The following is a 26,012-nucleotide window of genomic DNA, read 5'->3' as shown; positions in this document are numbered from 1 at the left end:
TGTATGATACACCTAAGCCTGATGAAAAGAAACTTCTGTCAAGATCAATTATTTTCTACAAAGATCCAGCTGATTAAGCTTCAAAAAGAAGAATTGCTAAAATTTTCAGGAATGGGAAAGAAATTTGTGTGGTGGCTGGACATCCTCAATTTGCTCAAGCAAAGAGAGAAGAAAAGGCTAGATTGAATCAGGAAAAGAAGCAAGCTGCTCTGGATGCTAAAAAGACTAAACAAAAGAAATAGCAAATTGCTATCTTGGCCAAGATACATGCTGTAAATTCATCACAACAAATTCCTTCTTAGCTATCTGAAGTTATTGAATTAAAGAAGCAAGTTGAACAACAGAAGAAATCTCCAAGAATCAAGGAATTGGCTAAACGGACTAAAAGAAAACTGGACATGGTCGATAAGGAATTGGAGGATCAGTTTCCCAAGGAATCCACTCCAACCACAACTCAAGCATCAAAACCCTCTGTGGTATTTGAAGATATCAAAGTGGTGGATCCCTACAGGAACATCCATGGTGAACCTATAGTGCCTAAGGATGAACCAGTAGAATGGGAGAACATACCAATTCCTGACTTTTATTTTCCAATCCTTAACAAGCCAAAGAGAATAAAGTCAAGAGCAGTCAAGAAAGTGAAGCTGTCACCTCTCAAATCCAAATCTCTAGTCAAAGCTCAATCTAAAGTCAGTAAGGGAGATTACATGTACTTGTGTGACATCAAAGAATTTTCTAATCTAAACCTCTATCTAGATGAACTAGATGAAGTGAGAGAAATTGATGCATACAGAAACCTACCTGAAAGGTTAGTGTTCAAGTATAAAGGAGGAAAGGAGATTCAGTGGCCACTTCACAGGATCCTTCAAGAAAGCCAAGCTGTACTGATTAAAGTTTATTCATCCTTCAAGAAGAACTTTGGGTTCAATATTACTGCAAAAAGATTGGTACTGAAGAAGATTGAAGAACTAAGGAGTGTTAGAGCTAAATATGCACTCCCAAAGACTCTAATTATCCCCTACACAGGGAGAAGAGTGCATCTAAGGCCCTACTGGCTGATGGAGTTCATGGATGACAAAAGGAGTGAGAAGATTTTTCAGATTAGAAGACCAATTGAGCATCTCTAGCAATGAGACTCTTTTGGAAATGCAAGGAAAGCTAAATCTCTCAGAATTTGATGAATTGGAATTCCACAGGAAGCTCCAAAATCAGATTGAGGAAAACAATAGAAAGCTTGGAAAGAGATCCAGACCTTCAAGGAACTAGATAAATCTGCTCAGGCTAGAGGAGCATCTTGAAAATGACTGTGAGCAAAACTTTGTACATTTTGTTAATTGAAGCACTTTTCAGTAATATCTACTTTCTTTTAAAGTTGTATTTTTAAGATATTTTGTTATCATCAAGTGTCTCTTAATTTATGGCTACAATACCAGTAGACATAAATTGGGGGAGATTGTTGTGTATATGTTGTGTACTTTATGATTTCATGAACAAAACATCTTGGTAGATTTTACTTAGTGAAATAATGTAGCACTTGACGGATAAGGTTTAAGTCCCGACGGATGACTCAAAATAGTCCCGACGGATGATGACTTGTTATCCATCGAGTGAGTAGCTTATGTAACAATAAATCTATAGCACATTTCTGCATACACATTGTTTAGAATTTGTAGTAGTACTTAAGTCATGATGACTTTAGTTAGATATGCAGAATAGGTTGATTAATTGTACATAGATGATGTCTTGTGATTCTGCATAAGTGAAATGAAGTCTAGTGCCTGATTGCTACCCGATGGATGAACAAACAATGAATTCGACGGTTGATCAACAACCAGAAGGATGATCAATAACTCGACGGATGATCAATAACTTGACGAATGATCATGAACCCGACGGATAAAGAATTCAAATATCTGTTGATAGTGACAACACAGTCACATGCGTCGAGTGTATGCAAATGGAATGTGGTAGCCTATTCAACTGGGTTTTCGAGAACAAAGAAGCATTGCCCTTTCCATGCTATTATGAAGATATTCAAAGATGCTGGAATAGAGTAATGAAGTAGCATTGTAATAGACTAGATAATTTTGTTTTATTATCCTGTCTCATTATTTTGTAATCTTGGTGATATATAACCCAAGTAGTAGCAACTAAGAAAACAATCAAGAAAAACAAGCAGAGAAATATTTGTAAGCAGAATCCTCAGCATTTCTCTGCATTCTTAGTTGTTCAATTGTTGTAAGCAGCTGTGAGCATTTTGCACACAGGGTTCTCTCGATATATAATATATATATCTCTGGTGGAATCATTCAAATCCACCAGAAAGTTTTTAAAGACTCTTGTTTTTAATTACTTGTGTTTTGATTCATTTAAGTAACTATTCCGCATTGTGCTAATCAATTCACACTTATATATATATATATATATATTCGAGTTAGAACATTTTTATTTCAAGAAAAAGTTTCAAGAATTCCGTTCAACCCCCCTTCTGTAATTCTTGTCATATTGTTAAGGAACTAACAGGGAGGTTGCGCCAGCATTAATCAAACCAAACGGAATTCCTATGTAACAGTATAACCCCCTGTCAGTGATGAAGAATGTATGTTCTTTATCGGGACCATACATCGAAATGTGATTGTAACCAGAGTATGCATCCATAAAACTCAGCAAGGCATGCCCTGCTGTCACGTCAACCAACTGATCAATTCGTGGGAGCGGGAAGCTATCCTTTGGACATGCCTTATTGAGATCTGTGAAGTCCACACATGTCCTCCACTTCCCGTTCGGCTTTTTCACAAGCACTGGATTTGCAAGCCATTCGGGATAGAAGGATTCTTTGATTAGTCCCACCTCCAACAACCGGTCTACTTCTTCTTTTAATGTTATCGCCCTTTCCCCGCTCACCGGGCAACATTTTTGACGTATGCCCGTACAATTCGGGAAGATATTCAACAGGTGACTCATTACTCCTGGGTCGATTCCCACCATGTCTAAATGACTCCATGCGAAGACATTAAGATTTATAATTAAGAAGCGGGTGAGACTTCCCCTCATTTCATCACCTAACTTGGATCCCACTTTCAAAACCTTGTTTGGGTCATATTTGTCGACCGAAATAGATATTGTGTCCTCGTCCAGTCCCTTCTTTTCGGTGGGCATAGGGATCCTGGGATCCAAATCGAAATCAAAGTCTTGGGGGTCCTCGACTTCCACTCTTGCATTTGAGGGCGCGTCCTCATGAGTGGGAGCATCTACCTCAGGATAAGACATGGTTTTGTACAACGCAGGTGTAGAGGGCGCGTCCTCATTTGGAGGAGCATCAACCTCAATTCCATTTTTACTCTTCAAGGGCGCGTCCTCTTTTTGAGGAGCATCCACCTTGAAGTTATTTTCGAGACCTTGCAAAATCTCACTTCTTCCTTCTAATTTTTCCCCGTTAACCTCCTTCTGCATGATCTCCTCTGCATGGTTCACCACAACTTCTTCCACACTACGGATCCTCGAAACATTCCCCCATATCAAAACAGAGTTCCCACTGATATGGGTTTCTTCCTCCTCGGGGCCTTCTACGAGATAGTGAGCATGAACCTCTCCACTTGGTTTTGTATGGATGTCCTCCGCACCCTCAAATGAAAGACCCTTTCCCTCGTACCTTCTCCTGCGGAATTCCTTAACGACCTTGTGATAGCAGTCGCGTGACTCTTACTGCAACCCTCTCAGACTGCCTACTCTGTTAGGTGTCGGGAACTTTATCATCAAGTGATGTATCGAGGTTATCACCCTGAACGCCCGTAACCACGATCTTCCCACCAACACGTTGTGTGCGGAATCCTGATTCAACACTTTGAAATCTATCATTTGAGTGACAGAGAAAGCTCCTTCCCCAAGTGTAACGGGAAGCCTAACTGAACCCATAACCCTTACTGCTTCTCCAGTAAATCCATAGACGTGTGCATCTTCAAAATACATGTCGCTATCCAGGAAACCCAATTTTTTGTACGTGCTGTAATACAGGATGTTCGCAGAGCTCCCGTTGTCCAAGAAGACCCGATGCACGTTCATTGCTCCGATAAGCATAGTTATTACCAGCGCATCATTGTGGGGATGATGTACCCATCTTGACTCTCTCTCCCTGAACGTAATATCAGCTGACTCCCCTTTGAATATTTTTGGGGGTCTATCTTCCAAACTATGAATGTTGGTGAGCGGTGGATATCGTGCCTCTCTCGCATTTCTTTCCAATGCTCAATTACTATCACCAACAAAAGGGTGTCCTCCAAAAATTGCCCTGATACTACCAGCCCTCTGAAACTTAACTTCCGCTATTTTTTCAACATCTTCCACCCGCGGGGGCTGTCTTTCATCCTTACCCTTGTCATCGCTTCCCCTGCATCGTTTCACCTTGTCAATCCATTCTCCCAGGTACCCAGCCTTGATCAATTCCTCAATTTCATCTTTTAGGTGACGACACTCGTGGGTGTCATGGCCGGTAGACTCATGGTAATCACAATACTTCTTCTTGTCTCTACTCTGCCATGAAGTTAGACAGTCTGGTTTCTTGAAGATTCCTCTATCCTTATTTACCTCGAAGATATGATTAATGGATGCTGCCAGTGGGGTATAATTGCTGACCCTTCTCTCATAGTTCGATGGCGGGCTCCATTCTCTCCGCGTGTTCACGGTGTTCACCCTATTAGGGCTTCTGGCATTCCGCCGATAATATGGGCTCAAGGATCTATCTCTTCTCTTGGCTCGCCCCTTGGAGTTATGGGTGTTGTCATTCTTTTTTGTTTCCGCAAGCGACTGCTCAATCGCTTTGAATGATTCCGCCTGCGCAAGCAAGTCAGCTAATGACACAGGGTCATTCCCTTGCAGGTGCTTCCATAAATCTGTTCCCACACGCAGTCCAGCTATAAGAAGTATTTTCAGCGTTTCATCAATTGCGCCCCTTACCAAAGTGGATTCTACATTGAACCTTTTAAAGTATGAGGTCAAACTTTCTCCTTCCTTCTATTTCACATTAGCCAGTGTGGTAACTGGTGGTGTGTACTTCACTGCAGCTTGGAATTGAGTTAAAAACAAAGTTTTCATCTGTTCCCAGGATGTGATCACACCTGGACCAAGTTTCAGGAACCACTCCTGAGCGCCTTCTCTAAAAGAGGCCGCCAGGAGACGGCATCGAGCCAAATTAGGTACTTGATATACATCCATCTCAGTGTTGAAATGCCCCAGGGTCAGAGTTCCCATGAAAACACAAGTCATTGGTTGTGTTCCTATATCCTACCGGCAACTGCGCCTCCTTCACAACAGCAGCAAAAGGAGAAGGAGCTCGTGCAGTTGCCGATACTATTCCTCCTGCAAGATGGTTGAGCAACCTCTTGAGATCGTTCACATTAAACGTCCCTACTCCATGAATGGTTTGAACATTAGGCTGTTGGGGTTGCTCCACGATTTGTTGTGGTTCCCCTTGATTATCCCCCGGGTGTAGCGGTGGATCTCGCCGCCCCTTGCCTTGAGGCTGCGGCTGTGGTATGTTACCATCTTGATTTTGAATGATTTCCCGCGCGAGGTTCCTCTTGGCCGCGTTGCAGAATTTCATCATTATTTGGCACTCTGACTTGAATTCGCCCGCCATCCTGGTCATAAGGACGCGCCCTGGATCTATTACCCGTAGCACTGTAGGAAGCTACAGGAATAACGACAGGAGCTTCTTCAGTGCAGGGTGCGCCATCTCTCCTACTATTTTAGGGTGTTCTTCCATATTGGTATCCCATCCTTCCTCGTCCATTCCTCTGATATCCCCGGTAGTAATTCCCGGGCCTTCCTCGCGGAGCGGCACGCTCGTGCCCACGGTGCTGCACCCTGTCATCCCTTTGAAATGTAGAGGGCACACGCGTTGTATCACGAGGCCTCGCTTCTCCAGCGTTTCCTTCCTTTTGCCATTCTACCAGCAGCATCCTCAAATTGTCATCCTCCAACCTTATGCCAAGCCTTCTTTTCAAGGTTAAAAAATCCCTTCCTTCCTTATCTTAATTCTGAGTGTTCTCCGCACGGCGACACTCGTCCATCGAACGCCCAGACCTATGTGGGTGTGGCACCACCTGGTTACCAAGGCGAGGCCTCTCCCAATCATCAGTATCCTCATCGATAAGCTCCACAATAGGCTCTACATCATCAGAATATTCCAAGCGCCGCAAAGTAATTCACGGGTTTTCTCCGCTGCCCTGGGTATCTCCTTCAACTACTGGTACTTTCCCCACGGCGTGGCCGTGACGGGGAAAACGACGGCCTCTCCTCGTTCTCCGACGCTCCACCGTATTTAGTCTTGAGTGAAAACTATTAAGAGTATCCCCCATGCGGTACAACTGCTCCAAGATATCAGCATTACTGATGAGAACCGGAGGTGTCCCCCTACATCCGGAGCTCTCGGTGGATCTGCCATATTTCTGGGAACGTAAAGTTCATGGCGAGTGTAGCCTCCCCCACCTTCTCCTTCAGATCTGCTATCACTTAGATCATAAGAACTTCCATCATGATTGTAAGATATCTTTTCCTCCTAAGATTACGATCTTAATTAGCCCCCTCCTTCTAGCGCCAATTTGTTGACGGAGGAATCTGGTAACAACAAAGATTGAGGTTTCTCGCCGGAATTAAGATCTATGACGGTGGTTTTTCGCTGGAAAATCAAGCGGTGTGTGGTGGTTTGTGGTTATTTTAGGCTGAGATTGATCAGAGTAAGTGGTGGCTCTCTTATCAGCTCTCAACTTCTTACCCTCTCAATGTGCCTACGTACCCTTTATATAGGGATCAAGCCTGACGTAGTTCTTGTGGAACAAGAAATCTAATGGGCTTAGACTTCTCATTCCTAGGCCCAGTAGAAGCCCATCCAAAGTCTATCTTCCGCTAGCTTTAGGAATGTCCAACTATGAGGCCCAACCGCGAAGGCCCAAGGCTCGTTCGTAATCGCAAGACTTCACGGATAGCGCATCTCCCTGTGCAAGGATAACACTCCACTACAGCTATCTCCCTTGATGTATGGACGCAGGTATAGCCATGGTTCACCCCAAGTGCCGACCACATCCCTGTCCCCCGAATGAGGATAAACCACCAGATAACAGGACAGGTGATCCCAAGCTCTTGGGTGCAAAGTGCAGGATGACTCCAAAGTTCTCCAACGAGGACACCCGTTGAATACAAGAACATAGTTCCCAAAGTACACACCAATGTCAACCCCGCATCCCCAACGAGGACACTCGTTGAATACAGGAGGAGGCCTTCAATCATCAGGCATACCCTTGGAGGCCTTCAATCTTTTCACGGACATCCCCCTCCTCGACCGTCTCAAAAAGGGAATTCTTCAAAGAATACCTACAACAAATATGTTAGTAAAAACAATCCCCATTGCTCCTTTCCATACAAGCTTTGTCCTGAAATGACCATTGAGAATAATTTGGCCAAGCCCAAGACGCGTTCTAAGGCCCTGGGCGCGTCCTCAACTTATTAAACCCTGTAGTGTCTCCTCAGAAACCATCGCACAAAGCATTCCATTACCCAGGGCGCGCCCTAAGCAATACAGGCACGTCCCCCAGCATTGACTTGCCACAAGACTACATTTACCAAGTCCCTTCACCATGGTTGACGCATCCACATCTACTGGTCGTGTCCTTAGCTAGTAATGCACTCGAAAGCTTCACCATCACCTGTCTGTAAAACATCTTCTAATATGTAGACGCGTCCTCCTTCCCTGGACGCGCCCTTACCTTCCATAATGTAATACCGGTCTTGACTGTACTAAATCCGCATTTGACCCGAGTCACTCCAATGCCAAATTTTGGGTATAACAACCAGTGACACTTGCTGCCAAGCAAGTACAGTGCCTTCAACTATTAAAACACATAGTAAAAGCTTAGTACCTATAGATAGCTCTTGCAAGATTTAGACTCCCGTTCACCTGGCCTGCCTGGATAAACATAGTGGATATACATATTAGAATATTTGGTACGAGCACAATATATAAATGAAACCCCGGGTTATACTTGATTATGTAATTTATATAAGACTAATGCCTTTGATAATATTCTACTCTCCTTTAATTTTATTATCTTCTTTAAGATCGAGAAAGGCTTGAACATAAAATAAGCACGATACATAAGTGAACCACGGTCCATGGTCCACGGTCTAAGATTGATTATTAAATTTAAGATCAAACCCTTTGAGAATGTTATACTCTTCTTCAGTTTTCATCTTCCTTGAGAAAAAAACACTTAAACATAAAATATAAGAAAGGTCTCTAATTCTCCAATTTTCATGAACGATATATTTGGGACTCATTATCCGTACTCCAGAACAGAAATGATACATTACTGAAACTAGGTTAAGATAAATTAGCCAAAAAAGGGTTGGTGCAGTGGTTGAGCTCTTGTCGTATACAAGTGTCATCAATTAGCAAAAAAAAGAGGCTAAGATAGATAACTCTATTAAAGGTCATTTCCTTTAAGAATGTTATATTTTCTAAATCTTCCTTAAGAGGAAAGACTCGAACATACAAGGTTTCTAACTCCGGACTCATAATCAATTCTCCAGAAGCTTTGACAAATACCTAGTCTATATTTTTGAGCTGATACTTCATGACATACTTACAACAGTGGAAAAGAATAGTGAAGCAAGAACAAGCGCTGATATTCTGAGTTTATTTTTTTTGCAAATTATTAATTATTTTAAAATAAGTGGTTGAACCGCAAACCGATCTACAATAACCGTAAATTCGCAACCGCAATTGACGCGGTTAACCGCAACCGCATTTGCGGTTGCAGATGAATATTTTCTAAAATCGCTTTTCGCGGTTTGGTTCGACTTTTACCCCAAAACCGATCCAATCCGAATCGCGTACACCCCTAATCAAAACACATAGTAAAAGCGGTGAATACGATCTGTGATTAATACATGTAATTGAAACAGCGTGTGCGAATAACAGTACGCGAGTATAACTGTGAAAAATAGAAAATAAACGAAAGAGATAAGGATATGAGAGAGTTCTCGAGTCCAGTTGAAAGGAACTGTCTACTTAAAGCTATTTCGCCTCTCACAGTATGTGCGAGCCGACAGCCTCCCAGGATAAAACGAGAAGACGGTGTCGTTATACAAACAGCACCTTCGGCGAGCTAGAACAGAGCAAGAAACTATCACGAGTAGAGAGAGAATGATAGGGTGTGTGTGGTATCGTATGAGATGATTTACCCTAATCCCTATAACAATATTATATATAGACTCTGAATTACTTGTGCGCTACTCTTTACAATTAATTAAACGCGTTAATTAATTGTCGATTAATAAATCAAATCCGTAATTGAATCAAATTTATTATTTCGTCAAATCAATTAATATTAATTATACGTATCAAAACTGGAATAATTATTTGAGCCCAAGCCCAGTGTAAATAAAATTAGCAAAACTAGTCCGTGATTATACGGGCCCATTTTCTGCTACATTCGTGCCCACACATCGCACGTGCGGGCAAGCCCGAAGGCTTCGCAAGCCTCGGATTACCCCTCGACATCCCACAATTTGCACCCCCCCACGCGCGCACGCAGGAGATGAAGCAACACCTTACTAACACTTTTAAACACTACTAAAGTGTTGTGCTATATAAAGCAATGGAAACCCCTTTTCCATTTCAATGTGGGATACAAGTTTTCACATCTACATTTCCACCTTCAAGGGACCAACTTTGTATGATCGTATCTCATTCATCCCTTAACCATTTTGAGTGTTTCAAAGTGCCTCGGAAAGATCTCACGGGGGAGAACATACTCTAAGCGTCACCCACTCAAGGACGACTTAAAATGACTTGACAATGTGGGGCTCAATACCCATATTTTCCAACAATCCCCCACATAGATGAGATTGATATTTCAGTAGCACACAGCAGACAGACAGACACGGAGTTTGACTTGGTGATAGTTTCTTCGATCAGATATAGCATACGATAGGTGGAGAATGCTCCTTGAAACTTCGCTCGACTAAGCATACCGACTTTACAGGTAGACAGTAGACGTGCTTGTCCTTGAACTGTTCGACCGTTTGTGTAAACAATGATATACTTATCACTATATCATTTCTGACTCGTTCAGCTCTCATGAGTATGTCCATTTTGGCCATGGAACATCTTCCTGGTTCTGCAGGAGTTTCTAAAGAATTGTGCCTCACAATTCTCCTTTGAAGCGCCCCCACTTCTCTCCCACATAGGTGATCTTTATCTTATAGAGTAACCCGCGTTAACTCGACTAAATTCCATGCGTTCACTCCTGAACTCCATGTATTCATCAAAGATCATTAAAATCTAAAAGTTTAACTTCATACCTTACGGGTCACACTGTTTTCTCATCATAGGAACATGCCAGGGGTTACCCCCACAGTGATTTGGTCATCATGATTTAGTTGTCCCATTGAACCAAATTCTTAGGATCTCCAGTCAGCAATGGTTGGGTGTCCACCATGATGCCGTTAAGCAATAGGCTTAAGGCCCATCCATCTCGATGATTTCTCAACCACTTCTCTTGATAAGCCTTTGGTTAGTGGATCCGCGATATTATCTTTTGATGGTGTATAGTCAATAGTGATAATTACGGTTGAGATTAATTGTCTAATGGAACTGTGTCATCGTTGTATATGACGAGACTTTCCATTATACATCGTGCTCTGTGCTCTGCCAATAACGGATTGACTATCACAGTGAATCCCTATTGCAGTTACAGGCTTTGGCCATCTTGGAATATCCTCCAGAAACTGACGTAGATATTCAGCCTCTTCGACGCATTTATCTAGTGCCACAAACCCAACTTCCATCGTGGAATGAGTTATCACCGTTTGTTTTGAGAATTTCCATGATATTGCCGCTCCAGCTAATGTAAACACATAGCCACTCGTAGACTTAAGTGCTTTCTTGCTAGATATCCAATTTGCGTCAGTATATCCTTCTAATACTGCTGGGTATCTGCCATAGTGCAGTCCATAGTCTCGAGTTCCCCTCAAGTACCTTAGTACCCTTATGATCGCTTTCCAGTGATCAGCTCCCGGATTACTCGTAAACCTACTCAACTTGCTAATTGAGTATGCAATGTCTGGTCTTGTACATCTCATGAGGTACATCAGACTACCAATTATCCTCGAGTATTCCAATTGGGAAACAGCTACACCTTTGTTCTTGGATAGGTGCAAAGTCATATGCACAGGTGTCCTAGATTTCTCAAAGTCATCCTTAAGAAACTTCTCAAGGATCTTGTCAACATAATGTGGTTGACTTAATGCGATACCCTCTAATGTTCTAGAAATTTGAATTCCCAGAATTACATTTTCTAGTCCCATGTCTTTCATGTCGAATCTTGATTTCAACATGTCCTTGGTAGATTTGATCACTTTATCATTTCTTTCGGCAATAAGTAGATCATCTACATATAGTGTCATCATGACATAACCACTCTCGTTATCCTTGTAATAGGAACAACTATCACATTCATTGATTTTGAAGCCATTGGCCAGCACGACCTCATCAAATTTTTCATGCCATTTCATAGGCGCTTGCTTCGAACCATGCAATGATTTCACCAATCTACAAACTTTCCTTTCTTGTCCCGAGACAACAAACCCTTCGGGTTGTTCCATATAGATTTCCTTATCTATGTCTCCATTTAGGAAAACAGTTTTCACATTCATTTGATGTATAGTTAGATTACACATTGCAGAAATAGCAAACATCATCCTTATGGACGTTATTCTCGTTACAGGAGAATATGTATCAAAGTAATCAAGATCTTTTTGTTGCTTGTATCCTTTAATCACAAGTCTGGCCTTATACTTATCAATAGTGCCATCATTTTTCAACTTCTTCTTGAAAACCCACTTGATACCTAATGGTTTGCAACCAGTTGGCAAGTCCACTAGTTCCCAAGTATGATTCTGCATAATTGAATCAACTTCATTCTTGATGGCCTCTTTCCACATAGGCCTATCAGGTGAGCTGACCGCCTCCTTATTGGTTTTTGGGTCACCTTCTTTGAGCAAATAGGTCATAAAATCAGACCCATAGGATTTCTCCGTTCGTTGTCTTTTGCTCCTTCTCACTACCCCACCTTTTCGTCTTCACGTTTGTCACTCTCATTATCATCATCTACAGACTCATGAGATCGTTTAGACATCGTAGGTTGTTGGTTTCCTGGAGTATAGGGAAACATCGTCTCAAAGAATGAGGCATTCCTTGATTTCATAATGGTATTCTTTTGAATATCAGCAATCTTGGATTCATGAACAAGAAACCGATATGCAGTAGTGTATGGAGGATATCCGATGAAGATACAATCCACAGTCTTAGGACCTATCTTCACCTTCTTCGGTGTAGGGATCAGTACCTTTGCAAGGCACCCCCACACTTTCAGGTGTTGGTAACTTGGTTTCTTTTCCTTCCACATTTCATAAGGACTTACATCCTTATTCTTGCGCATCGTAATATTTAAAATATTATTTGCGCTTAAGATGGCTTCTCCCCACATCGATTGTGGAAGCCCAGAGCTTAACAACATCGCATTCATCATCTCTTTCAGAGTGCAATTGTTCCTTTCAGCCACACCATTTGACTAAGGGGATTATGATGCAGTGACCTCATGGATTATACCATGTTGTGAACAGAATTCCCCAAACGGTTCAACATATTCACCTCCACAATCACTTCGTATCGTTTTTATTTTCTCAGTTTGTTGTGTCTCAACTTCTTCTTTATAGATTTTAAATTTATCTATAGCTTCATCTTTGCTTTTCAACAAATATACATAGCAGTATTTTATACAGTCATCAATGAATGTAATAAAATACTTGTTTTATCCTCTTGTTGGAGCGAATTTTAAATCACATATGTCGCGATGTATTAGGTCTAGAACTTTGGTGTTCCTTTCCACACATTTAAATGATGATCTCGTTAATTTTGCCTCAACACAAGTCTCACACTTATGTTTTGAATCAATAGTAAGTTTTGGTATGTATTCTTTTGCACTTAAACGTCGTAAGGTGTCATAATTTACATGTCCTAATCTAGCATGCCATAAATTAGGAGACTCAAGCAAGTAAGCAGAAGAATTCTTCATTTCATTATCGTCCTTAACGGACATTACACTGAGCTTAAAAAGCCCATCGGTTAAATAACCCTTGCCTACAAATATACCACTCTTAGACAAAATAACTTTATCTGACTCTATTACAATGCGAAAGCCATGCTTATTCAACAGAGAACCAGACACAAGGTTCTTGCGAATATCAGGCACATAAAGTACATTCTTCAAAGTCAGATTCTTCCCAGAGGTCATCTTCAGGATCACCGTGCCTTCACCCTCAATGGTAAAAGTTGCTGAATTCCAATGTAGAGCTTCTCACCAGCATCGGAAGCTTTGAGGCTAGAGAAAATCGCCTTGTCTGAGCAAACATGCCTAGTAGCACCAGTATCAATCCACCATTCACGTGGATTTGAACCGACCAGGTTCACTTCAGAGACCGTAGCACAGAGGTCTATATCACCCATCTTCTTGGAGATATTATCTACCATGTTTGCTTCTTTCTTCTTGTTGGGCTTCTTGGGCTACTTGCAGTCAGAAGACCTATGACCAACTTTATCACAGTTGTAGCACTTCCCTTGAAATTTCGACTTCGAAATCCCTCCCTTGGGTGTCATCTTTGCCCCTTTACCAGAATTAGCCTTCTTGGGCTTGGAGCTTTGAGCATGCTCCACCATGTTTGCCTTCTCGGTGGCAACATTAACTTTCTTCTCGGACCCTCTGTTGTCTTCTTCATACGAATTCTAACAATAAGATCCTCCATAGACATCTCCTTTCACTTGTGCTTAAGGTATTTCTTGAAATCTTTCCATCCAGGTGGAAGCTTTTCAATAACAGCAGCGACTTGGAAAGACTCACTTATGACCATTCCCTCAGCATGAATGTCATAAATGATCACCTGCAGTTCCTGCACCTGAATGACCACAGTCTTAAAGTCTGCCATCTTTTAATCAAGAAAGCGTCCAACAATCCACTTCTTTGCCCCAGCGTCCTCGGTTTTATACTTATAGTCAAGTTACTCCCATAAGGCCTTATTGTTGGCTTCGTGCTGTACATGTTATACAACGAATCAGACAAACAATTTAGCACATAGTTCTGACAGATGTAGTCGGACTGCTTTCAAGCATCAGCAGCATACACAGTCTGCATGTTACCCTCAGCAGTGAGCAACGGTGGTTCTTCCTTAAGGAAGCGATCCATATGCAACGTGGTCAGATAAGAGTGCATCTTTTGTTGCCAATGTTTGAAGTTTGTTCCGTTGAACTTCTCAGGTTTTTCAGCATGTGCAGCAGGCACAGTTGACATAACAGGTGCAACATGCACCACAGGTAGAACCGATGGTACGTGTGTTTGTACTACAGGTGTATGCACACCAGTAAGAACACATGTATGATCGGAGGAGTGAATCCTGCCGATATCTGTCTAAGAGGAACACTAAACTGTCCAATGACAGTGTGTCTCACAGGCACATGTCCCGAAGGCACATGTCCAACAGGTGTTTGACCCCCATAAGATCCTATGATCTGTGCATTAGGGTTAATCGCCTGCTGGTGAACCCCATCAGATCCAGCGATCTGTGCGTTGGGATCAGCCGTCACGTTTGCTGTTAATCACAGTTTGGTTCTCCATCGATCTGTTACTCAACAAAACAAGCAGATACAGATGTATCAGTCACAGATGTATAAAATAAATAGCTTTAAGATTGTGAATACAATCTACGATTAATACATGCAATTGAAACAGTGTGTGCGAATAACAGCGCATGAGTATAACTGTGAAAAATAGAAAATAAACGAAAGAGATAAGGATATGAGAGAGTTCTCGAGTCCAGTTGAAAGGAATTCTCTCCTTAAAGCTATTTCACCTTTCACCGTATATGCGAGCCGACATCCTCCCAGGATAAAACGAGAAGACGGTGTCGTTATACAAACAGCACCTTCGGCGAGCTAGAACAGATCAAGAAACTATCACCGAGTAAAGAGAGAATGATAAGGTTTGTGTTTAGAGATGGCTGTGTATGGTATCATATGAGATGATTTACCCTAATCCCTATAACGATATCATATATAGACTCTGGATGACTTGTGCGCTACTCTTTACAATTAATTAAACGCGTTAATTAATTGTTGATTAATAAATCAAATCCGTAATTGAATCAAATTTATTATTTCGTCAAATCAAATTATATTAATTATCCGTATCAAAACTGGAATAATTATTTGAGCCCAAGCCCAGTGGAAATAAAATTAGCAAAACTAGTTCGTGATTATACGGACCCATTTTCTGCTACATTCATGTCCGCACGTCGCACGCAAGCCCGAAGGCTTCGCAAGCCTCAGATTACCCCTCGACATCCCACAATTTGCACCCCCATGCACGTACATGTAGGAGATGGAGCAACACCTTACTAATACTTTTAAACACTACTAAAGTGTTGTGCTATATAAAGCAATGGAAACCCCTTAACCATTTTAATGTGGGATACAAGTTTTCACATCTACATTTCCACCTTCAATGGACCAACTTTGTATGATCGTATCTCATTCATCCCTTAACCATTTTCAGTGTTTCAAAGTGCCTCGGAAAGCTCTCACGGAGGAGAACATACTCCAAGCGTCACCCACTCAAGAACGGCTCAAGATGACTTGACAATGTGGGGCTCAATACCCACATTTTCCAACAAAAGCTTAGTACCTATAGCTCTTGCAAGATTTAGACTCCCGTTAACCCGGCCTGCCTGGATAAACATAGTGGATATACATATTAGAATATTCGGTACGAACACAATATATAAATGAAACCACGGGTTATACTTGATTATGTAATTTATATATGACTAATGCCTTTGATAATATTCCACTCTACTTTAATTTTAATATCTTCTTTAAGATCGAGAAAGGCTTGAACATAAAATAAGCACAATACATAAGTGAAACACGGTCCATGGTCCACGGTCTATGATTGATTACTAAATTTAAGATCAAAGCCTTTGAGAATGTTATACTCTTCTTCAGTTTTCATCTTCATTGAGAAAAAACAGTTAAACATAAAATAGAAGAAAGGTCTCTGATTCTCCAATTTTCATGAACGACATATTTGGGACTCATTTGTTGGAATTATAATCTAAACTCGTGTCATTTATTTTTCCTATATTACGTGTCCCAATAAGTTGATGTGATAAATTAGTCATGATCAGCGAGACTAGGTCTTAGCTATCTATTTCTGTAGATAGATATGCAGTCTTAGAGTAAGAATAGGATGTTCCTATTTTATCTCAACAGCTTTTATCTTAGGAAGTATGTTAAGTAGTCTCCATCTCTTATTACCTCAAGATATATGGCTTGTAAAACTATTTTTAGCAGTACTTAAAAGAAATAACAAAAACTTGAGCTTGTCTCAAACCTGTGTGTGTTATTATTGTGTTAGAGTTTATACGTGTGAGTTGCTTCCGGTCTCTATATTGTGGTATCAGAGCTACGGAACACCATTGTGTTTATGTCTAAAGCAACGCCAATGGACGTGAACAAGCTGAAAGGGGGATCAGTAGGGTTGAGTTACCCAACGCTGACAAGGGAAAATTATACTGCTTGGTCTATGAAGATGAGGGTCTTTTTGCAAGCACAGGGAGTGTGGGACGCGATTGAGCCCAATGACTCAAAGGCTCCAGTTGATGTGAAAACAGATAAGATCGCGTTGGCCATGATCTATCAGGGAATACCTGAGGATGTTCTGTTGTCTTTAGCAGAAAAAAAGGACTGCAAAAGATGCTTGGGGTGCTATTAAAACCCTGTGTCAAGGCGCTGAGAGGGTTAAGTCTGCATGAATTCAAACCTTAAAGGAGGAGTTTGAAGCCTTGGTAATGAAAGATACCGATCAGTTGGATGATTTTGTGATGAAAATTAATGGGTTGGTATCAAACATTCGAGACTCGGTGATATAGTAATGCGCCACGTGAAAGTATTTGGCTGTATCGCACACATTAAAGTACCATGGGTTCAAACAGGGAAGTTAGATGACAGAAGCAAGGTTGTGATCTGTTTGGGTAGTGAACCAGGAACTAAGGCTCATCGTTTGTATGATCCAAACAGTGGCTCAATTCACGTAAGCCGGGATGTCATGTTCGAGGAGCACAAAAATTGGCCTTGGGAGTTGTTATCACAGGAAGGGACACAAACTTTTGATCTTTATACTCCATCTAACAACTCATTTTCAGAATTGGACCCAATAGAGTCGACTATGAATTCTGGGAGAATTTCGACACCTGTTTCAACACCTGTACAACATCATGGTGGTGACCTCACTAGTGCTGGTATGTTTGAGAATTCTGCGTCAAGTGAGGGACCGATACATATGAGGCTCTTAAGTGAAGTATATGATGAGGCTCCTGAAGTCGAGTTAGCTGATGAAGAAATCTTGATGGTGGCAGTTGGTGAACCAAACTCGTATAAGCAGGCTGCTATAGAGGTTGAGTGGAGGAATGCAATGAGGACATAAATTGATGCGATTGAGCATAATAATACATGGAAGTTGACATAATTACTTGCTGGCCACAAGGAAATCGGTCTCTAATGGATTTTCAAGCTTAAAAGAGATGTTGATGGGAACATTATAAAGCACAAAGTGCGCGTAGTCGCAAAAGGGTATGTGCAAGAATGGGGAATTGACTATGAAGAAGCCTTTGCACCCATTACCAGACTTGAGACGGTAAGGCTGCTACTTGCATTGGCTGCGAAAAACTCATGGGAAGTTCACTACCTCGATGTTAAATCTGCTTTTTTAAATGGGGAACTGTAGGAGGAAGTTTATGTAGTTCAACCAGAAGGATTTGTGAAAAGGGGACATGAATACAAGGTTTACAAATTAATTAAGGCTCTATACGATTTACGCCAAGCACCCAGGGCTTGGTATGCTCATCTAAGCAAGTGTTTAAAAGAGTTGGGCTTTGTGAAATGCCCATATGAACACGCTGTATACACGAGAAGGGAAGGAGGGGAAGTTCTTGTGGTTGCTGTCTACGTAGATGATCTTCTAATTACTGGAATAAATACTTCAAACATTAGTAAGTTCAAGAAAGAGATGAGCGATCTGGGGCGTTTGAACTATTATCTGGGCATGGAGGTGAGTCAGAAAGATGGTTATACTGAGCTTAAGCAGACAACATATGCAAAGAAACTTGTGGAGAAGGCAGGGATGACAGGCTGTAACACAGTAAATATCCCATGGAACCTTTGGAGAAACTAAACAAGGATGAACGGGGAAAAGTAATAAACTCTACTCTGTATAAATCAATGGTGGGAGGTCTTAGATATCTCATGTTCACAAGGCCTAATATAGCATATTCTGTTGGGTTGGTAAGTAGGTTCATGGAAAGACCTACTGAGATGCATCTAGCCGCAGTTAAACGCATCATTCGGTATGTTAGTGGAACTTTCGACTTTGGTTTGGTGTACACAAAGGGCGAGGGAAATTATTTACTTTCGGGGTATTCTGATAGTGATCTTGCTGGGAATGTTGATGATAGAAAATTGACTGGAGGTATGGCTTTTTACTTGAATGAGAATCTCATCACTTGGGTGTCACAAAAACAGAAATGTGTAGCTTTGTCGTCCTGTGAATCTGAGTTTTTAGCAGCAACAGCAGCTGCTTGTCAGGGGATATGGCTCTATAATCTACTCAGGCAAATAACATATATAAAGCCTGGTCCGGTTGTACTCTACATTGATAACAAGTCTGCAATAGACTTGGCCAAGAACCCGGTGTTTCACGGAAGGAGTAAGCATATAGACATTCGCTACCATTTTATACGCGAATGTGTTGAACGAGGTGAGATAATACCGAGACATGTTAACACAGCTGAGCAACGGGCTGATGTGTTGACTAAAGCATTGAGCAGAGCTAAGTTCGAAGGTATGCGTGAGCTGCTGGGGGTGAAAAAGCTGCAATCAGTTTAAAGCTGCAATCGAGTTTAGATTAGGGGGAGCTTGTTGTAATTATAATCTAAACTAGTGTCATTTATTTTTCCTATATTATGTGTCCAAATAAGTTGCTATGATGAATTAGTCATGATCAGCAAGACTAGGTCTTAGTTATCTGTTTCTGTAGGTAGATATGCAGTCTTAGAGTAAGAATAGGATGTTCCTATTTTATCTCAACAGCTTTTATCTTAGAAAGTATTTTAAGTAGTCTTCATCTCTTATTACCTCCACATATATGGCTTGTAAAACAGTTTTTAGCAGTACTCAAAAGAAATAACAAAAACTTGAGCTTGTCTCAAACCTGTGTGTGTTATTATTGTGTCAGAGTTTATATGTGTGAGTTGCTTCCAGTCTCTACATCATTATCCGTCCTCCAGAACAGAAATGATACATTAGTGAACCTAGGTTAAGATAAATTAGCCAACAAAGGGTTGGTGCAGTGGTTGAGCTCTTGTCGTATACAAGTGTCATCAATTAGCAAAAAAAAGTGGCTAAGATAGATTACTCTATTAAAGGTCATTGCTTTTAAGAATGTTATACTTTCTAAATCTTCCTTAAGAGGAAAGAGTACTCGAACATACAAGGTTTCTAATTCCGGACTCATAATCGACTCGAACATATAAGGTTTCTAATTCCGGACTCATAATCAATTCTCCAGAAGCTTTGACAAATACCTAGTCTATATTTTTGAGCTGATAATTCTGTTGGAATCAAAAATGAATGACACACATGAAACCGTAAATGTATACTAAGAAAACAGAGCTGATATTCCTTGTCTACTTCAAACGTGAATACCAAAAGAGAATAAATAAAAGCTAACAGTTATTATCTCCTAAAGACTAGCTACTGGACTCCTACATCTACTCTACTACTGCAACACGATCCTACAGACTCTGAAGCTACTACTATGACCCATTCTTAGCTGCACATGTAATACAACTAATTTATTAAAACAAAACAAACGGTAAAACCAAATTTAAATTACTACCAATAAACACCCCCTTAATCTAAATTTGGTTTTACAGGTTCTTGATTCCCAGAAGTGCACGTAGTCTCTCAAACTTCACAATAACCATGGCCTTGGTTAACACATCTGCACACTGATCACCTGTTCGTACATACTTGATCATAACTTCACCTCGATCCACAGATTCCCGGATAAAATGATATCGATGTCGATGTGTTTACTTCGCCCATGAAACACCGGATTCTTGGCCAAGTCTATTACTAATTGATTATCAACATACAACACTACATGACCTATATTTTCTTTTATAATTTTGCTCAGTAAATTCCGCAGCCATATACCCTGGTAAGCAGCCGCTGTTGCCGCCATGAACTCAGCTTCGCACGACGATAAAGCTACACATCGCTGCTTTTGGGACACCCATGTGATTACACTGTCATTAAGATAAAAAACCATCCCCCCTGTGCTTCTTCTATCATCCACTTCTCCGGCCAGATCACTGTCTGAATATCCAGACAACTCATTGTTGCTGCTACCTCTAGTATAAAGTAAACCATAGCGTACTGTTCCCTTCAAGTAACGAAAAATTCGCTTCACAGCATTCCAATGCAAGACAGTGGGTCGTTCCATATAACGACTTACAACCCCAACTGCATAAGCTATATCTGGTCGGGTATGGACCAGATATCGCAGTCCTCCCACAACACTCTTGTATTCAGCGAAATCCACAGCTTTTCCACTCTCATCCTTATGCAGTTGAAGCGCCGGTTCCATAGGATATTTTGTGGGTTTACAATCTGTCATACCCCATTTTTCCAGCATTTTCTTCACGTAAGCTGACTGCTTCAACTGTATGTAATCATCCGCCTGAGTTACCTCAATTCCAAGGTAATGAGACAGCTTTCCTAAATTACTCATATCAAACTTCTCGCTCATTTCTTCTTTAAATTGTTTAATAAGAGAAGCACTTGTACCCGTAACCAAAAGATCATCCACGTATACACCAATTATCAAATTCTCATCTCATTCAGACTTTGTATAAACTGCATGTTCATGAGGGCATTTTGTGAATCCCAAATTTTCCAAACACCCATTTAGTTTAGCATACCATGCACGCGGAGCCTGACGCAAACCGTATAGTGCCTTGATCAGTTTGTACACCATATTTTCTCTTCCTTATTTCACAAAGCCCTCCGGTTGCAATACATACACATCTTCCTTCAATTCCCCATTTAAGAACGCTGACTTCACATCCATGTGATGAACTTGCCAAGCATTTTTCGCTGCTAAAGCCAACAATAATCGAACTGTTTCCAATCGTGTGACGGGAGCAAACACTTCCTAAAAATCAATACCCTGCTTCTGTACATATTCCTTCGCGACCAATCTGGCTTTATGTTTCAAAATTTCTCCATCTACATTCCTTTTTAATTTATAAACCCACTTTAGTCCAATTGGTTTATGCCCAGGAGGCAATTCCACAAGCTTCCATGTATCGTTTCCCTCTATTGCTTTAATTTCACTCTGTATTGCGTCTTTCCAGGCTTTTTCTTTTGCAGCTTGACGGTATGTAGCAGGCTCCTCAATGCCCAGAAATAACAACTCCTCATCGAGTTCCACTTCCTTAGTATTTTCATAGATATCAGCAAGGGATCTATATCGACTAAGTGCACTACTTGTGTCTGACTCCTCTGAACCATCTTCACTAGTCTGTGACAATGTTGATGACCGAGCGCTTGTTTCTTCTGTCGTGGTTTCTTCTGTGAACCCAACATTGACATCCTCAATCACAAATTCTGCTTGGGCCTTTAGTTGCTTATCATTTGTATTTATCATTCTTATACTGTCCCAGTCCCATGACTTAGACTCAACAAACATCACATCTCTGCTTACAAATACCTTTTTCTCATCTGGACCGTACAGTCGTTGCGCCTTTGTACCAGGCTCTCTACCCAAATAAACAATATACCTGCTGCGATCATCCAACTTCTTTGTCTGTAAACTAGGTATCTTCATGTATGCACAATAACCAAATACTCTAATATGCCTTATGTCAGGCTTAGAACCAGACCAGACCTCATATGGCGTACAATTGGACAAGGCACGAGTGGATAATCTATTTAGAATATAGACCGAGTGTCTTACTGCCTCACCCCAAAATTCTAAAGGGACTTGTTTCTCCTTTAAAAAACTTCTTGCCATTGCCACTATCGTCCTATTTCTCCGCTCTACAACCCCGTTTTGTTGTGGCGAGTAAGGAGCGGTATAGTGTCTAAGAATCCCAGCTTCCTCACAATAATTAGTGAACTGTGATGAGCAAAACTCACCCCCTCTATCAGTACGAAATGCTTTGACCTTGTTCTCAGACTCATTCTCAACAAGAGTTTTGAATTTCTTAAATGACTCGAGGGCCTCATCTTTGGTAGTCAAAAAATATACCCACATAACGCGACTGAAATCATCAACTAAGAGTAGAAAATACCTTTTACCGGATGAAGTGGGTGGTGAAATAGGTCCACAGATGTCACCATGGATCAATTCAAGTTTTTTGTTCGCCATATAATTTGACTGACTTGGAAAAAGATTCCTGGTTTGTTTGGCCATCAGGCACCCCCCACACACCTCCTTAGGGTGAACCAATTTTGGTAAGCCTATAGCCATGCTATTTCTTTCCATATGACTTAGTGCATCAAAATTAACATGACCCAAACGCGAGTACCATAACCAGGAGTTCTCTTCTGTCTTTGTCAGTAGACACGCACCTTGTGATTCTTCAAGCATAATTTTGTACAAGCGGTTTGCTGACCTCTTGACCTTCATCAATAGCCTATCATCACTGTCACACAGCCACAAGTATTCTTCTTGCAGTACCACCCTGTTCCCTTGTTCTGACATTTGTCCAAGACTTAAAATATTGCTGCATAAAGTCGGGATATAAAATACATCATCAAACACCTTTTCCTCTCATGTTTTGCATTTGAATGAGATTGACCCCTTTCCTTTGATGCACACGGTTGATCTGTCACCAAATTTCACTTCTCCTATCACATCTTCATCTAGTTTTGCAAATTTTGTTTTATCCCCGGTCATATGATTGCTTGCACCATTGTCTAAATACCATATTTGGGACATCCTCTTTTTCTCACACGTTCTTTCTAACGCGGGTCTGATATTCTCTTCATTTAATAGCACCATATTGACCTTGTTGTCATTCACCTTAGCTAACAACAGAGCAGGCTCGTCGTCCTTGATTTGTGCCAAGTTGGCTTCACGTCATTGACTTTTCTCCCGTTGAGGTCGCTTGCACTCAGCTGTGTAATGGCCCAGCACTTTACAATTAAAACACCTCACAATGCTCCTATCACGACCAGTATTCTGATAACCTCGCATACCACGCCCTTTGCTTCCTTCGGTGGAGTCCTTGTTGGCTTTCTTTATCCACTCCTCACGTGTAAGCAGGAGTTTTTCCTCGCCCCTTTCTCTCTTAGACTCCTCCTCCTCTGTCAACAACAGCTTACCTTCACCAGTCTCCGTTTTACATTTCACCCTTTCCTCATGTGCTTGTAATGACCCAATAGCCTCCTTAACTGACATCTTCTCAAGGTCTCCAAACTGCTCAATTGTTGAAGCTATTTGGAGAAATCTTGACGGAACAGCACGGAGTAATTTCTTAACCACATATGTTTCATTCATCTCCTCGCCCAGAGCTCGAATGGTAGACACAATCCCATTCAATTTCATGTAGAAAGTTTCTAGCTGCTCACTTTCCTCCATACAGAGTATCTCAAATTCCGCTTTCAACGTCTGTATCCTAGCTTTCTTCACTCTGTCAGCTCCCTGACACATTAGTCTAATGGCTTCCCAGCCATCTTTGGCCGTTTTCTTCTCTGAGATTGACAGAAGCATTTCCTCAGGTATTCCTTGCTATATCATGGCCAAGGCAACCTTGTCCGTTTTCTCGTCAATCGCCGCCTTCGGATCACTCGGTTCCACAGCAGCCCATACACCTTGAGCCTGCATAAAAACCTTCATCTTCAACGCCCATACTGTGTAGTTACTTTTAGCAAGTACTGGATAAGTTAAACCGATCGACTCCGTCTTCCCCTTTCCCACATCCATTTACTGTTCTTTGTTGTGTGTATCGGAGCTCTGATAACAAATGTTGGAATCAAAAATGAATGACACACATGAAACCGTGAATGTATACTAAGAAAACAGAGCTGATATTGCTTGTCTACTTCAAACATGAATACCAAAAGAGAATAAATAAAAGCTAACAGTTATTATCTCCTAAGAACCAGCTACCGGACTCCTACATCTACTCTACTACTGCAACACGATCCTACAGACTCTGAAGCTACTACTATGACCCATTCTTAGCTGCACACGTAATACAACTAATTTATTAAAACAAAACAAACGGTAAAACCAAATTTAAATTACTACCAATAACTTCATGTCATACTTACAACAGTGGAAAAGAATAATGAAGCAAGAACAAGCGCTGATATTCATGAACTTTTTCCGGCATACTCTCTGTTGTGTTGGTGAGTGGCAATGTAGCATCGACAAAGAGAGGCATGCATGCATGCACATAAAATAACATTAGATCACCCTATTGTTGCCTACTTACATTCCAAGTTCAGAGTAAGTATTAATGGGTATTTCCAGTTTGAATCCTAAAGTAAAAGGGACAGTCCACGCATCATTTCATCCATTCTAAATCAAACATAATAAAATTTTTAGTAAGCATTTAAGATAAAACTGAGTAAAAAGTATACGATTAAGGGATAAAGCACATGATGAATAAAATCTAACAGATAGATTCAAACAGCATAGCAGTGAAAATCCCTGCAATCAACTTATGATGCCTCCACAATGAGTGCATGATGCTTTGTTAACACTATTAGGCCATTTACATCAGGATGGAGGTTTTTAAGGTGTAAAAGAAACCAGTTTTGCAGAAAATGTCATAATCAAGTTACAGTATTTGTGCAAATAACGTCATCCTATATATGCAGTACATTTCAGCAGCCGTCTCCTTGGGTAAATACAATATACATACTATAAGATAAGCTATATACTGCTGTCCAAATCTTGATGTGGCTAGTTCTGGACTTCTGCTTTGTTTCATAAGTTTCAAGTGTCACTATTTTTGTTCAATTTTTTTATCATTATATTCTTACGTTTAGAGTAAAAGATGTTTTCATTATCAAATTCTCCTTGCTAGATCACTTCATACAAACTTTTGAAGTATATAGTAAAAAATTTATTACTAAATCAATAATACATATTACTCTAAATTAATCAAATAAGGTGAATCCAAGCTTATAACTTTGCTAGGGGAAATTTTTACTTTAATCATTAAAAATAAAAATTTAGTTGAAGTTTAAACATAAACTACTGGAGATTTTATAATATCATTTGCTAACCTGTTAGTTCTCTGATTTATACTATATTATAATAACGAAATATTAAAAGTTTGGTAGTAGGTAGGTGGTTACTTAAAATTTCTTAATTACCCTTAATTAATTATTATATATCTAATTGGTTAGTTAGTCGATTGGTCAATTCCAATTCTTATTGATATTGGAGTCAACTTCCTATATCAATTTAATTTCTATTTCATATCTTGTTATTAATTGATATTAAAGTCAACTTGTTCTAACAATTTTAAATTCTAATTCTAATTCATATTTAGTTATATATTATTCAAATTGATATTTCGGACTAAAATAAATTTAAGCAAAGTAAATATAATTAATTAAATTTAGTTGCTATAATGTGCATCGGGTTAAGGAAAAATAATAAATAATACTAATCCGTCAAAAAAATTATACTATTGAACTAGGATAAACAAAATAATACATATTAGTCATCCAAGATAATTAAAATATAATTCAACCAACTAAAATAAAATCATATATATTAGTTATTCGGTCTAAAACAAAATTATCTTATTGATCGAGACAT

At 40.4% G+C, this 26,012-nt stretch overlaps 2 protein-coding genes across 2 annotated transcripts; one reads left to right on the top strand and one right to left on the bottom strand.

Moving 5' to 3' along the window:
- The first annotated feature begins 18,385 nt into the window (after window positions 1-18,385).
- LOC141665844 (secreted RxLR effector protein 161-like) lies at window positions 18,386-19,048 on the top strand. The gene has a single exon (XM_074471829.1). The coding sequence runs from the start codon at window positions 18,386-18,388 to the stop codon at window positions 19,046-19,048; it is 663 nt and encodes a 220-aa protein (XP_074327930.1).
- Window positions 19,049-23,312: 4,264 nt separating this feature from the next.
- Window positions 23,313-23,945, bottom strand: LOC141665842 (uncharacterized). Its single transcript, XM_074471828.1, has one exon. It carries the CDS (start codon window positions 23,943-23,945, stop codon window positions 23,313-23,315), a length of 633 nt encoding a protein of 210 aa, XP_074327929.1.
- Between the last annotated feature and the right edge of the window lie 2,067 nt (window positions 23,946-26,012).

This window comes from Apium graveolens, chromosome 6 (genome assembly GCF_009905375.1).
Source record: "Apium graveolens cultivar Ventura chromosome 6, ASM990537v1, whole genome shotgun sequence".
Classification (NCBI taxonomy): Eukaryota; Viridiplantae; Streptophyta; class Magnoliopsida; order Apiales; family Apiaceae; genus Apium; species Apium graveolens.
This window is presented reverse-complemented; position numbering and strand designations above follow the sequence as displayed.

What these genes read in the sequence shown, in the direction of transcription:
- LOC141665842 (XM_074471828.1), bottom strand. Translation starts at nt 23,945, where the DNA reads ATGCTTCTGTCAATCTCAGAGAAGAAAACGGCCAAAGATGGCTGGGAA.
- LOC141665844 (XM_074471829.1), top strand. Translation starts at nt 18,386, where the DNA reads ATGGTGGGAGGTCTTAGATATCTCATGTTCACAAGGCCTAATATAGCA.